Source organism: Microcaecilia unicolor, chromosome 3, assembly GCF_901765095.1.
Source record: "Microcaecilia unicolor chromosome 3, aMicUni1.1, whole genome shotgun sequence".
NCBI classification, from domain to species: Eukaryota; Metazoa; Chordata; class Amphibia; order Gymnophiona; family Siphonopidae; genus Microcaecilia; species Microcaecilia unicolor.
Genome location: NC_044033.1, coordinates 119,121,017 through 119,137,291, shown reverse-complemented (window position 1 = coordinate 119,137,291; position 16,275 = coordinate 119,121,017). Strand labels below are relative to the sequence as shown.

Below are 16,275 nucleotides of genomic sequence, written 5' to 3'. Positions count from 1 at the left end.
CAATCTATCAGGAGCTTGCTCAAAGGCTTCCTGTCCCTCTCCCCTGGGAACCTGGGAGTTGTAGTCCGGTTCACCTTCTCTAAGGGAGTCTAGTGGCCTCCTCTGGGAGTCTGGGGCACTGCAGTGCTGGTTAGCCTTTTTAGAGGATTCAGGTGATCCTTCCCGAGCATGCTGGGATTGGTAGTCCCTCCACTGTTCCCATCCACGCCTGCCTCTCCAGCGCCCTGGTCCAGAGTTCCGGTTCCTGGATCTGCCTAACCCCTCACATGTGTCACAATATTCAATAGAGAGACTTGCATGCAGTGGAAGTAGTGCATGCAAATCTCTCTCATAAATATTCATTGTGGATATCCTGAAAACCTGACAGGCTAGGGTGCCTCCAGCACCAGGTTTGGGAACCACTGCCGTACACTAATGTGATCAGCAGCGCATGGCCAGAAACAATGCAAAAAATCCTGTTCCCATCCACGCCTGCCTCTCCAGCGCCCTGGTCCAGAGTTCCGGTTCCTGGATCTGCCTAACCCCTCACATGTGTCACAATATTCAATAGAGAGACTTGCATGCAGTGGAAGTAGTGCATGCAAATCTCTCTCATAAATATTCATTGTGGATATCCTGAAAACCTGACAGGCTAGGGTGCCTCCAGCACCAGGTTTGGGAACCACTGCCGTACACTAATGTGATCAGCAGCGCATGGCCAGAAACAATGCAAAAAATCCTTTTCTGCCAGCCATGCTACAAACGGACTTACAATGTGAGAAAATCCCATGTAAGGATGAGCTGTCAATTTCTTAGCGCAACTTAGTAAAAGAGCCCCTCAGTGAATTACAAACACTATTAGTTTACATGCATATGCACTATCAATTTTCCTACATTTATTAAAATTCAACTTGTGTAAAAAAAACCAAACAAACATTCAACTTGTCTGCTCACTATAACTGTAGTCAAAAAGGATTCTCTTTCTTTCAATACAGAGCATAGGTATTGCCTTCCAAGTGTACTGTGGGAAAAATTACCTTAGCTTTTTTTTTTCCACAGGTGTAATATCAATGCTCACTCCCCAACCAACCTTGCTGCTTTTATTTTTACCTTTTAAGAACAAGGGACTAAACTGTGTGACTTCTTTGTGTTTTGACTGCACATGCTGTTTTCGACTTTCCAGGTATTGCTTAACTCTTGAATCAATGATGTCTTTCACCAAAGTGCTGATTTCCTGAAATACACAGTTTATAATCATCTGTAAGGTTTGACTGATACATAGCCACAAGATTACTGACCTGCTTATAACTGAACGAGAAAAACGCCCAAATTCCGACCTAAATCGGGAGATGGACGTTTATCTCACAAATACAAATAACGCGGTATAATCGAAAGCCGAACTTGGATGTTTTCAACTGCACTCCATCGCAGAAGCATACAAAGTTGACGGGGGCGTGTCGGAGGTGTGGTGAAGGCGAGACTGGGGCATGGTTATCACCCAAACAGAGATGGGCACCTTTCGCCGATAATGGAAAAAAAGTATGCGTTTGTAGCTAGAATTTAGGGCACTTTTCCTGGACCCTGTTTTGTCACGAATAAGGCCCCAAAAAGTGCCCTAAATGACCAGATTACCCCCAGAGGGAATCGGGGATGACTTCCCCTGACTCCCCCAGTGGTCACTAACCCCCTCCCACCACAAAAAATGATGTTTCACAACTTTTTATTTTCACCCTCAAATGTCATACCCACCTCCCTGGCAGCAGTATGCAGGTCCCTGGAGCAGTTGTTAGGGGGTGCAGTGGACTTCAGGCAGATGGACCCAGGCCCATCCCCCCCTACCTGTTACAATTGTGCTGCTTAATGCTTAGTCGTCCAACCCCCCCAAACCCACTGTACCCACATGTAGGTGCCCCCCTTCACCCCTTAGGGCTATAGTAATGGTGTAGACTTGTGGGCAGTGGGTTTTGAGGGGGATTTGGGGGGCTCAACACACAAGGGAAGGGTGCTATGCACCTGGGAGCTCTTTTATCTTTTTTTTTGTTTTTGTAAAAGTGCCCCCTAGGGTGCCCGGTTGGTGTCCTGGCATGTGAGGGGGACCAGTGCACTACGACTCCTGGCCCCTCCCACGAACAAATGCCTTGGATTTATTCGTTTTTGAGCAGGGCGCTTTCATTTTCCATTATCGCTGAAAAACAAAACGCCCAGCTCACAAATTGTCGAATAAAACATGGACGTCTATTTTTTTCGAAAATACGGTTCGGTCCGCCCCTTCACGGACCCGTTCTCGGAGATAAACGCCCATGGAGATAGATGTTTTCGTTCGATTATGCCCCTCTGAGCCACCTAGGTAATTAGGTATTAAGGATCTACAGCATTTCCATTAGGGATCTGCTTCCATTGGAAACCAAAGAGAAACCGTCAATAAAATCTCCTGTTTTGTTCCCTTTTGTTTTAAAAAAAAAAAAACTAATGAACAAATTTGTACTCATGTTCCATTTTGTTTTAAAGTTTCAGGACTCCTCCTGCCAAATAAACATGTTTCCAAGTTTTATTCAAAATTTGATGTACTGCTTGTGAAAAACCTGTCAAAGCTGTTTACAATAATCAAATAAATCAGTGTATTGAGAAAAGGAGCTACAACAAAAGATAAGAAAGGGAGATAAAGCAGAAGACCTTAGAAACAAGGGTCAGCGGAGGGTCATTATAAAACCAAACAATGCTATGCTTGAAATTCCTGTCTCGAACAAGTACCAAAGAACGAGTCATGGCCTATAAAGTTTAAGAAACAAGTCTTCAGCTTGAACTTAACCAATGAGCATTCAAAAAAAACAAACAACCTGAGCCATTTCCCTATCCTTTTGGCCTCTTACCCCATCCATAGTTCGCAAAAGAGGAAGGAGCAAGCCACAGTTCTCCATCTCCAGTGCTGTATGGCACTGGCTGACATGAGGCTGGTGTTATACGGCACTGACATAGCAGGAACAACACAGTATTCGCAGACTGCGAATGGTCACTTGTGAAATGATGGAGGAAGTTGGGACTTTTACAGATTCTGGGCATCTGGAAAGATTAGAGGAGTAATAGTACCGCCCAATAAATTTAGGCATGGCACATTCAACTCTGCAGACTTGATTGACCTAGAGCCATGCAAATAACTGAAACAAGGTTATTTAGAATGTCCCATCTTCTGCTTGTTTTCTGACTCCATTTGTTATTGTTCACAACTAAGGATGTGGGTGGCTGACAGAGTCCAGAGGAAAAGCAGACAAGCCAAAGATAGTGCCTCAAGTCACAGAGGTTAAGTTGAGCATGCAGAGCGAAGTTCAAGCAATGGTCAAAAAAATGAAGACTTCACTGTGGGGAAAGCCAGCAAGGGTTAGTACACAGGAATCATTAGATAGAAATTTTATGGGCTTATGACCAAATGTCTTATCAGTTGCCTAATTTCAAATTTAGCGGAAAATCTGCATTACATTTTGACAAAAGCCCTTCTGGTGTGAAGCAAGCCCCAACGCAACTAAGCACAGTTCAGAACAACAGGGAGAGTAACCTGGACTTCTTCCATTTAGCAAGTCTCCCCGGGAGGATTTCTAAGAGAACTGTCTATTCTACAACTGTCTGATAATGCAGTCCTCAACTTCAAAAAGTTAAGTCTTAAGAAATTATATTCCTCAACAAGTAATTTAAACAAAATAATTTCTTTTTTATTTCAAAATTTATTAAATGTTTACACATTTGAAACACACTATTAAGAAAAAGGTAGACATGTATTACACTATAAATGAAATACAATGTGTCTGCCTCCATAGTTTATCCGTGAACCTCAGTTCTTTCTGCTGCCAACTGCCAATGTTATTCACCAATGGGGTGACAGGAGATGCAGCTTTTCTATATACTATGAAGTACTTACATATCATTCAACATACCCACAGGATATGAAAGATCATGGGATTAAACCTGCATACCTGTCTCACCCTGGGAATTGTTGGTTTAGATGTCATCAGGACTACCAAATCTAAGCTAGCAGCCTGATACTTTTCAAACTCTGAGAGCCCTGCTTACCTCATTGGGGGGCCCTTTTAGAAAGGCGTGTAGGTGCCTGTGAGGCATATTTTCAAAGCACTTAGCCTTCCAAAGTTCCATAGGTTTCTATGGAACTTTGGAAGGCTAAGTGCTTTGAAAATATGACTCACTGCCGCCTGGTTACCGCATGCCACGGGCAGTAATTCCATTTTTGACATGCACCTAAAACACGTGGTAGAAAATATTTTCTATTTTCTACCGCATGGCATTTACCTTTTGGTAATCGGCAGTTTACACGTGCTGGCCGCTTACCGTCCAGTTAGTGCGCGAGACCTTACCACTAAGTCAATGGGTGGCGGTAAGGTCTCAGCCAAAAAATGGATGCACGCTGGTTTTAATTTTGCCACATGTCTATTTTCTGGCACAAGAATAAATGCCTTTTTTCCAGATGCGCTGAGCAAATGGACCTCTGAGCATCCAAAACACATGCCTACTACACCTGCACAGGCCACTTTTAGGCACACCTTAGTAAAAGGGTCCCTGGATGCTGGCTACCTAGCAGCGATTTAAAGTTTGGTAGTACCATCCCACTAATCCAAATTCTTGCCACTTTTACATTTTTAATTTGAAATTTCACATTATGAAGCAAATCATATGCAAAGGAAACAATGCCAAGCATAAGCAAGCCTTAAACTACAAACCTCAGGAAATCAAAATAGATAGGATTTCACATCTGGAAGGGGGCTTAACACTGTAAAGACATTTGAGGAAACCTTCATAGTTAATTACTGTATTTGTTCATACCGGAATTGGCGAACGCCTTCACGGTACTATGTAAGCCACATTGAGCCTGCAAATAGGTGGGAAAATGTGGGATACAAATGTAACAAATAAAAATAAATTATAGCAAACCTAGTTATAGCATACTAAAATGGCGGAAAAGGATAAACAAACATAAGCCTGTTAAAGAAAACTCCTTTTTGAAAGGAAAATTTCTAGCTGATTCAGGTTATAGAAAGTGAACTTATCCCCGTGCAACCTACCATACATTTGCAGGAGAACTTTAGAAAAAATTTTTACCTGCAGAGGCCATTCACGCTAGTATTCTATAAAGAAAGGTAACGTACTAGATGATGGCAGATAAAGACCAGTACAGTCCATCTATCTGACCGAGTAGATAAACATTACTTAAAGGTATGAGGTGATATAACATATGCATACCTGATCTTGATTTGTTCATGCTATTTTCAGGGCATAGATCACAGAGGTCCTTTATTCTAAAACTTCTTAAGATGTCATCGAAGCCCTTGAAAATCTCCAGTCCAACCCATCCATATCTATCCAGGCCACGATCAGGGCACAGACCATAGAAGTCCACCTTGTGCTGGCTTTGCTTTCCAATTACCAGTGTTGCCACCTAGTTTCCGCTAAGCTTCTTTGGATTGATTCCTTCTAAACAGGATTCCTATGTGTTTATGTCATGCATTTTAAAATTCTGTTACAGTTTTCATCTCCACCACCTGCTGCAGGAAACCATTCCAAGTATCCACCACCCTCTCGGTGAAAAAATACTTCCTGACATTATTCCTGAGTTGGCCCACCTTTCAACCTCAGTTCATTCCTCTAGTTCTACCCCATTTCTGGAAGAGGTTTGCTTACAAATTAATACCTTTCAAATAGTTGAACATCTGTACCATATCACCCCTGGTTCTCCTTTCCTTCAGGGTTTACATTAGAGAGCTGCATGGGAACGGGGTTTGCGGGAATCCTGCGGAACCCACGGGATTCCCACAGGGACGGAAGCAGTTCTGTGGGGTTCCCATGGGGATGGAAGCAGTTCCTGTGGGGATGGAAGCAGTTCTGCGGGGTTCCCGTGGGGATGGAAGCAGTTCTATGGGGTTCCCATGGAAGTGTAAGCTACACTTGCACCAGCCTCTCATCTACCGAGTATCAAGTTCTTTGAGTCCTGTCTCCTCCTCCTCATTGCTTTAACAGCACAAATGTGGAAAGTCTTCCATTAAGGAGGTGGTAGAGACACAAATGATGATGGAATTCAAAAAGGCGTGGGATGAACACAGAGGATCTCTAATTAGAAAATGGAAGTTATAAAAAACCTAACCTTAAATGGATGCATGTATGTGGATATGTGAAGTAATGCTTAGATGGCGACTCTGGCTGTGATTAACTAGGGCCAATACCGGGCAGACTTGTATGGTCTGTGTCTAATATATGGAAGTTTGGTTTAGGATGGGCTGGAAAGGGCTTAGACAGCAACTTCAGTGGCTGGAACATAAGGACAGTGCTGGACAGATTTTTATGATGTGTCCCACAAATGAGAAGACACATAGACTGGAGTGGGCTTCAACAACAACTCCAGCAGTTGGAACATAAGGATAGGGCCAGATAGACTTCTATGGTCTATGTTCCAGAAACACAAAAGAAAGACCATAATCAAGTATATATCACGCTCGTTGATTTAATCATGAATTGATAATGGGTGTGACTATTGGGCAGACTGGATGGACCATCCAGGTCTTTATTTGCTGTCATTTAATATTACAATTAATCCTCTTTGCTCCCGGGCTTATGCGCAGACCTCAGCTCTGACACAGGCATGAGCATCAGATGTCACCTGACCTACTGGCGCGTGCATGTGGTGACCTCTCAGCACACAGTGCCAATGAATCAGAGACAAATCTTACATGTGCACACCAGAGTGTTCCAAGTTTTAGCTTCCATTCCTTCCTTGCCTACAGTGCTGTGGCTCAAATCCAGAGAGATACTTAGGGAGCTGATTGGAATTTTCTTTTATGTACCATTAAATTCTTACAGTGATGGGTGGGGATGGGTTCAATTTTTGCGGGGATGGGTAAGATTCCAGCGGGGACAGGTAAGATTCCAGCAGGGACGGGCGGGGATGGGTAAGATTTCTGTCCCTGTGCAACTCTCTAGTTTACATGTTCAGGTAATCAAGTCTTTCCTCATATGTCTTGATCCACAAACCATATACCATTTTTGTTGCTTTTCTTTGAACCGCTTCCAGTCTTTTTACATCTTTAGCAAGATATGGCCTCCAAAACTGAACACAATTCTCCAAGTTAGGCCTCACCAATGACTTGTATAGAGGCATCAAAACCTCCTCTCTCCTCCTGGATATACCCCTCTCTATGCATACTTGTATCCTTCTGGCCATGGCCACTGTTTTGTTGCATTGTTTCGCCACCTTGCGATCCTCATTCACCATCACCCCAAGATCCCTTTCCTGAGCTGACCTTACCAATCTCTCCCCTCCTATCTGGTACATCAGTTTTGGATTTTTGCACCCCCAAGTGCATCACTTTGCACTTCTGAGCATTAAATTTTAACTGTCAGATCCATGCCCATTCTTCCAGCGTTTGGAGATCCCTTCTCATGGTTTCTACACCCTCAAGTATATCCACTCTATTTGCTATCTTCTTGTCATCTGCACAAAGGCAAACTTTTCCTTCTAACCCACCAGCAATGTCTCTCACAAATATATTAAACAGAATCGACCCCAGCACCGACCCCTGAAGCACTTCACTGCTCACTTTCCTTTCTTCTGAGCGGATTCCATTTACCACCATCCTCTGTCTCCTGTCGGTCAACCAGTTTCCGATTCAATTCACCACTTTGGCTCGTTTTAGCCCTCTCAGCTTATTCATGAGTCTTCTGTGAGGGACCCTATCAAAGGCTTTGCTGAAATCCAAGTAGATTACATCTAGCGCATGTCCTTTACCCAGTTCTTTGCTCACCCAGTCAAATAAGTCAATCAGATTCGTTTGGCAGGATTTTTCTTTGGTAAAGCCATGTTGCCACGGATCCTGCAATCTGTTGGCTTCTAGAAAGTTAACTATCTTTTCCTTCAGCAACGACTCCATTATTTTTCCTATCATTGACGTGAGGCTTACCGGCCTGCAGATTCCCACTTCTTACCTGTCCTCACTTTTGTGAGCTCGACTCCAGTCCAGAGGAAAATCTCCAGTCTCTAAAGATCTATTAAATAAATCCTTAAGAGGTCCCACCAGGACTTCTCTTAGCTCCCTCAGTATCCTGGGATGTATCCTATCTGGCCCCACAGCTTTGTCCACTGCCAGCTTTTCAAGCTGCTTATAAACACTTTCTTCTATGAATGGTGCAATATCCATGCCATTCCAGATATACCTTTGGAAGCCAACCGCGGTCCTTCTCCAGGGTTCTCTTCTGTAAACACAGAAGAGAAGTATATGTTCAGCACATTTGCTTTATCCTCATCACTCTCCACAAAGCCATTCTCAGCATATTTCAGTCTTACAATTCCATTCCTATTTTTTCTCCTTTCCTGAATATATCTTAAAAAGGTCTTGTCACCTCTCTTTACATCTTTAGTCATTTTTAATTCCACCTGTGCTTTCCCTCTTGGCTTCTTTTAGTTTAAGCCAATAATCTCTTCTGTGATCTTCCTATTGCATTCATCTGTATTTCTTGAACAAAGTCTCTTTTGCCCTTATTTTTTCAGCCACCTGCTTGAAGAACCATATAGGCTTCCTGTTTTTAATATTTTTGTTTACTTTCCTTGTGTAAAGATCAGTTGCCATACATATAGCAGCTTTCAGCTTGTACCACTGCGCTTCCACTTCACCCATGCGATCAGCTCCTCCTTAAGGTATTTCCCCATTTTACCAAAATTTGCATGTCTGAAATCCAGTACTTTGAGCTTTGTGTGGTTGCACTACACTTTTGCTCTTATATCAAACCATATCGTTTGATGATCGCTATTGCCTAGGTGGCCACCCACCCGGACAGTGGAAACAGTGTCTCCATTTGTAAGAACTAGATCCAGCGTCATCCATTCCCTTGTGGGTTCCGTCACCATTTGTCTGAACAATGCACTTTGACAGGTATCCATGATCTTCCTACTTCTGTCTGATTCTGCCGATGGGACATTCTAATCCTTATCAGGCAAGTTGAAATCTCCCGGCAACAGCACCTCCCCTTTCATTCCAAGCTTATGGATATCATCTATCAGATCCTTGTCCAGCTTCTCCATTTGTACTGGAGGTCTGTAGATAACACCTGTGTAGATACACATTCCATTTTCTCTTTCCAGAGTGAGCCATATAGCTTCTTCCTTTCCCCAGGTCCCTTGCATTTCAGCCACTCTGATATTATTTTTCACATACAGTACTACTCTTCCAGCTCTTCGGCCCTCCCTATCCTTCCTAAAAAGATTATAACTCAGTATGGTCGAATCCCATTCATGAGAGTCATTGAACCACATCTCTGTAATAGCAACAATATCCAAGTCTTCTTCAAACATCAGGTCTTGCAGATCTTGAACCTTTGTACTTAGGTTACGAGCATTTGTGCTCATTGCTTTCCATGTGTTATTAAGTGCATTTAGATGGGTACTAACTCCACTGCTGTCATGTTTTTGCTGGTTACTAATCCCACTGCTGTCATGTTTTTGCTGGGTGTAACTCTCTTTCTTCCTATTGTCACCCACACCCTCTAGTTCAAATGTCTAGAAACATACTGTCTGAATTTCTCCCCAAGGATTCTTTTTCCCGTCACCAAATGATGTAGCCCATCATTACAATACAGCCTGTGATTTTGCCGTGCACTGCCCCATCCTCCTATGTAACTGAAACCTTCTTCTTCTTTACACCAAGCTTCAAGCCATTTATTTAACTCCTCTGTTTTATGTAATCCTTCTTCTCCCTTCCCACAAGTAGGAATAACTTCAGAAAAAGATGCTTTCCTAGGGCCCTGTTTACTAAGCCACCCTAGAGGTGCATTAGTGTTTTTTCCCACAATATTCTATGGACCTCTACACAATGCACGCTAATTTTTAAGCACACACTAAAAACAGTAGCGCACATTAGTTAACAGGGCCCCTTAGTGAAGGGGTTCCCAAACTTATTCGGTTTGTGGCACCCCCCCCCCCCCAGGCAACATGGGTCTCTGCAACCCCCCCCCCCCCCACCACCACCACCACATAGGTGTCCCTTTCCCTTTCTATGCAGCCTTCCTCACCTCACACAAGGACACCTTCCCCAAATCCAGCATCGCCCCTACCTTCCTTCCTGCAGGTCCAGGATCGCTGCCACTTCATTCTCCTTCCCCTGCCGCTGCTGTAGCGCTTGCAACTGACATTTTTGGGCTGTTCACGATTCACAAAGGCACTCCAGGGCCTTCCCAGTCTGTTGTGTCTGGTCCTCGCAACAGGAAGTTGTATCACAGAGGGCTGGACGCGACAGACTGGGAAGGCCCCGAAGTGCCTGTGTGAATCACGGACAGCCCAAAAATGTAAGCTGCAAGCACTGCAACAGCGGCAGGGGAAGGAGAAGGAAGTGGCAGATGCCGTACCTGCAGGAGGGGAAGTAGGGAGCGATGTGCCGCGGCACACCAGAGTGCTGCGGCAGTTTGGTAACCACTGCCTTAGTGACTAAACCTAGGTGCTCCTTTATAAAATTACTCTTTATGTGACTGGAAAAAGTACACATCACAGACCCACAAAATTTATTAGGGTAGTGGTTCCCAAACCTGGTCCTGGAGGCACCCTAGCTAGTCAGGTTTTCAGGCTATCCACAATGAATATTCATGAGAGGAATTTGCACGCAGTGGAAGCAGTGCATGCAAATCTCTCTCATGAATATTTTGAGGAGGCTTACAGTGGTCGTAGTTATTGAGCATGGGTTTCTTGCGTGCTCCAGCCCCAGGTATTTGAGAGCTGATATTGTTTGCTTTCTCCTTGTTTGGCTGTTCCTGTTTCCATTTTAGCTTGTACACCACTTTGGCTTGCCAGTCTGTTAAAGCGGTATAGAGAGTTCAGAATAAATAAAATTGTGGATATCGTAAAAACCTGATTGGCTGGGTGCCTCCAGGACTAGGTTTGGGAACCACTACCCTAACATTAGTGAACATAACAATGAAAATTGGTTCTGAACAGAAGCGTGCAATCCAGCTCCATCCCTGAAACTATGTACTTTTAAAGGTAAAATGTTTTTGTTGTACCTCCTTCTCATGGTCTGAAAACCAGCTGGTATCCTTACTGGAGCCTTGAGGTAAAATGTGAAGATCCACCAGGACAGCAAATTTCCCACACTACAAGAGAAAACGTTTAAGTCAATGTAAGGCACAGACAAAAAAGATAAAAAAAAGGAAGGTATCAGCAGGAGTCATCCAGAGTCTGACTCAATTGCAACATAATAAGTTACAGCATCCTGAATCATCACTGCATACACCAAAGCTCCATAGCTGCATACTAGAACTCTGAAGATGAAATGTGTTTCAGGGAAGGGGAAAAAAAAAGTCAAACTAGATTTTTTATTTTGCCACCATTATAACCATTATCAGTTTTAAATTAAAGTATATATCATATGACATATAATATATTTTTGAGTCGTATTTTCAAAGCACTTAGACTTATTGCCGTCTCTTAACAGGATGCCACAGTTAAGCTTCAAAGGATTAATTAGTAGACATGAATCAGAATGTCTCATGAGGGAAGTGCCAGGTCCTTAGGGCTGTTTGAGCCCTTCGATCAGGCCACTAACACCTACTACCATAAATGGTTCAATATTTATGGGAAATTGATTTTTTGCCTTGCTATTTTTTTTTTTTAAGTTTGCTTTCTAGGAGGCTTTACATGAAGCATGCCTTTCATAAACATAACACTAGAGGGAGGAAAAATATGTAGGTTAATCCTGCTATCGGTTCTGACAAGACGAGTTTTGTTTTTAGCCCTCAGTTTATGAGATAAAGGAAATAATCCAAAAATGTTAGTACCAACCAAGGAAATAAGCACAGAACCTTCACTTTATGCCATACAGCGAAACTCTACCATTTTAAAGTGTAAGAGGATCTGGTAAACTGGCAGCTAAGTGTTTGTGAGGAATTACGAGAACAGCTGAAGGCAGAGATTATAGTCCCTTCCATATTCCTATTATCAGTGCCGGTGAGGTGATATTTGGCTATTGCAGATTATCCTGATTCTAAAAGTCTAGGCCTGAATAAGGGTTTGGATGGATTCCATTTCTTATGTAGAGTTACAGGAGTAGAAACCATTCTTGTTTTGGCCAGTCAAAAACTGTTAGTGAAACTGAAAGAGGATCAAGGTACATCTTTCTTACCAAAGGGAGAGAAGCATAAGCATACAGGATGCCTGATAGCTAATGAATAGAAAAGGCGTCCAACATTAACAGGGCAGCTATGTACCATAGGTAAGTTACTTTGTAAAAATAATATATTAGAGTTACTAGTTAGTGCAAGGAAAAAGTAATATATTACAATTACTAGTTACTTGTTTAATGAAACGAATATGTTAAGTTACTGTGAAAGTAATATGCTACTTTAAGTTACTTTTCAATTCTTGGATATAAACAGTTGTTTCAACATTACATAAAATTATAGGAATTGGAAATCCATCCATTATCAAATAAAACATCTAAACAGAAAATGCTCAAATACAGGGATCCAAAACAATTAGAGAGATACTTAAATCAAATAAAGAAAAAAATACTTGAAAACAGCCAGCATATGAGCAGTGCAGAAATCAGTCAAACATTATCTATATTAAGCAGTCCTCGGTGTGGATGCGCCAGGCATAGCCTTCTGCTGGTGTCAATGCCAGCAAAGAAACAAAAACTTGTTCACTCAGAATAGTTGATCATAGGATTCCAGCAGAGTGGCACTATAGAGAAGTTTTGTCTAACTGAAGAAACTGCGATTATGACGTCCAGATATTGGCACTTTTGCAAACATATGGCGTTTGTCAGTGTTTCCTTCATTTTACCAAATTTATCCTCAAGACATCCAGCCAGAATTTTCTGACTCATAACAGATCTCGCTGGTTGCGACCCAGTAACCAGCTTAACGAAAGCTAACTGCTCGATAATGCTGAATGCCTGCATATCTTCTATGAGAAAGTTCATGATGAGGTCATCCACTTGAGCCTGTGACACTTTCAGCCTTATTTTCGAAAGTAATGGGCGCCCAGATTTCGACCCAAATCGGGAGATGGGCGCCCATCTCGCAAAGGCGCCCAAATCGGTATAATCGAAAGCCGATTTTGGGCGTCTTCAACTGCAATCTGTCGCGGAAATGGGCAAAGTTGACGAGGGCATGTCGGGGGCGTGGTGAAGGCGGGACTGGGGCATGTTTATCGGCTGACGAGAGATGGGCGCCTTCGGCCGATAATCGAAAAAAAGAAAGGCGTTTTTAGCGCGAATTTGGGTCATTTTTTTGGACCCGTTTTTTTCACAAGTTCCAAAAAAGTGCCCTAAATGACCAGATGACCACCGGAGGGAATCGGGGATGACCACCCCTGACTCCCTTCACTGGTCACTAACCCCCTCCCACCATAAAAAAAAAACAAAACTTTTTTTCCAGCCTGTATGCCAGCCTCAAATGCCATACCCAGCTCCATCACAGCAGTATTGAGGTCCCTGGAGCAGTTGTTAGTGGGTGCAGTAGAGTTCACCCAGGTGGACCCAGGCCCATCCCCCCCTACCTGTTACACTTGTGGTGGTAAATGGGAGCCCTCCAAACCGCCCCCAAAACCCACTGTTCCCACATGTAGGTGCCCCTTCAGCCATAAGGGCTATGGTAATGGTGTAGAGTTGTGGGCAGTGGGTTTTGGGGGGGATTTGAGGGGCTCAGCATCCAAGGGATGGGAGCTATGGACTTGGGAGGTATTTAAGTTTTTTTTTTACTTGTTCCAAGTGCCCCCTAGGGTGCCCGGTTGGTGTCCTGGCATGTGAGGGGGACCAGTGCACTAGAATCCTGGCCCCTCGTGCAGAGAAGCTGTAGAGTGCAGCGGCAGACGGATTATTTGCAAAACGGTCTTTTTCAAGATCATTTTTAAGTTCTTGTCTGCAGATTTTTCATTTGTGATTTGAGATTCCTTTATTATATCAATTGATTATCTTAATTTACTATTGACCCCAGTTACAAGACTCCTGATATAGGCCATCTGGCCGAAACACAACGTTGTGTCGAGTCACTTTTAATGTGGAATTGTTTTATTATCATTAGTTTGAAAATTATTAAACGTTGTTTATTAATAATTTCATTTTGGTTCCAGTTTTTGGATAGCCTGGCTCATATTCCCACCTTTTTATTCGCAATAGAGAGCCCCAGGAAGACAAGGATGTAGAAGGCTGATGTGAAATTTATTTCCAGACATGTTAGCCTAAAACTAGCCCAGGGAGAGAATTTTATGGTAGAAGTGAAATACAGATGTGGATATTTATAGATATATTTAGAACACTGCACAATGGTGATAAAATATTAATGAACAATATGTCCCTGGCCCAGAGCATAAAATGTGTACCTGAGGCTATATGGGCATGTGCGAAGGATGGGGGGTAAAAAAGCCAAGAAGTGAGAACATAGTTTTGTTTGGTTTAATTTTTTTTCTTTTTTCTTTAAGTTTAAGGTATTGTTGTGTTTGCCCATGTATTTCTGACTTGATAATAAAATTTACTGTTTAAAGCATTTCTGACCATTTAGCACATTTTGCCTTTTATGAACAGTTGAGAGCTGTTCATTTAAAAGGATGTCAGTTGTAAGCACTGCAGACAAGTGTATGAGAATTTAGAGTTGCAACCATTGTTTAAGTGCTTGCTGGGTGAATCAGCTTCAGTATAAGGTAATTTGTAGATCATTTGTAGGTCATTAAACAGTAAATTAAACAATAAACCACAGTAAGCTTGACCATATAAGTTAAATAAACATAGGGCAGCTGAATACAGAGTTAACACAGAAATTAACTACCAGTAAGCTAATTTTCAGTGGAACTTGTTAGGAGTTATTAGGCCTTTTCAGGGATTTCAGCTAGAAGGCCTAATTAGGGGGTTGAGTTAAGCCACATTACTTTACATTGGTTAGAGAATTCCGCTCTTTAGTAAAGGGAAGAATGAGTTAATAATTTAGATCAATTGTTGGCCACCTGCAAACTGGTAAATAAGTAAATCTCTGGAGGCACTCAGTTGATTGTATCCCATTAAATCTTTGAGTTAAATTGTTTTTTTAGTTAATCTGGACTCTTTTGTTCTCTAAGCAACAAGATGCTACAAAGGGTGCCACATAGAACTGCAGATCTTGGATTCAAAAATATATTGAAAGGATAGATGTCCATGAAGTGTCACTAAAGCTGTCACTACTATTATTACTTCTGCCTCTGTTCAAGTGGATATCCTGATTCACAGTGTGGAACAGGCTCAATGTAAAAGATGCCTGAAATTCAACTCCTCTAAAGAAAAGGTGGCAGAACTTGACAAGGTTCAGAAGCATCTGAAACTGAGAACTGCACTGATAAACAGTCAACTTCATTAAAAGAAAAGAAGAAACTAGACGCTACAAATCCAATCTCTTGAACTGTTTAGGGAGTGCTGTTTCTGTCGAGTGTAGTGGGCGAAAGCCGGATTGAAGCGGATCGAGGATGGCCTAAGAGGAGAGGAAATCAAGGCAGCGGCTATGGACAGCGCGTTCGAGTAATTTGGAGAGGAAGGGTAGAAGAGAGATGGGGCGGTAGTTGGAGGGACAGGTGGGGTCAAGTGAAGGTTTTTTGAGAAGTGGTGTGACTACAGCGTGCTTGAAGGTGTCAGGGACAGTAGCAGTGGAGAGAGAGAGGTTGAGGATGTGACAGATTGAGGGGGTAACTGTAGAAGAGATGTTGTTAAGCAGATTGGTGGGAATGGGATCAGAGGAACAGGTGGTGCACTTAGAGGAAGAAAGAAGGCGAGCAGTTTCCTCCTCGGTGATCTCAGGGAAGGAGGAGAAGGAGGCCAGGTTAGGTTGGTTGAGGGAGTGGGTTAAGAAGTCACAGGGAGGAGAAGGCTTGGAAGTGAATTCAAGGTTTATCTTCTGCACTTTATCGCGGAAGTAGTCAGCTAGTGTTTGAGGAGAGAGTGAGGGGGTGGGTGGGAGTGGAGGGCACTTTAAGTAGGGAGTTGAGGGTGGTGAAGAGGCGACGAGGGTTGGAGCCAAGAGAATTGGTTAATTGAGAGTTATATTCCTGTTTGGCAAGGAATAGGGAGGACTGGAAGGAGGATAGCATGAATTTGTAATGTGTGAAGTCTGACAAGGTGCGAGATTTCCTCCAGAGTCGTTCAGCAGATCGGGTGCAGGAGCGAAGGTAACAGATGCAAGGGGTTAACCAGGGCTGAGGATTAATGCGCTTAGTGGGGCGAGAGACGGATGGTGCTAGGGTATCCAGAGCAGTGGAGAGAATTTCATTGTAGGTAGAGAAAACCATGTTGACGGATTCAG

General features: G+C 42.9%; 1 protein-coding gene across 1 annotated transcript in view; it reads right to left on the bottom strand.

Annotated features, from left to right (window-relative positions):
* SLX4IP (SLX4 interacting protein) overlaps window positions 1-16,275 on the bottom strand; it is a 236,464-nt gene that overhangs the window by 153,821 nt on the left and 66,368 nt on the right. The window contains 2 exon segments of the mRNA XM_030196329.1: window positions 1,090-1,213; window positions 11,017-11,106. Of these exon segments, the coding sequence (XP_030052189.1) occupies window positions 1,090-1,213; window positions 11,017-11,106 (214 nt within the window).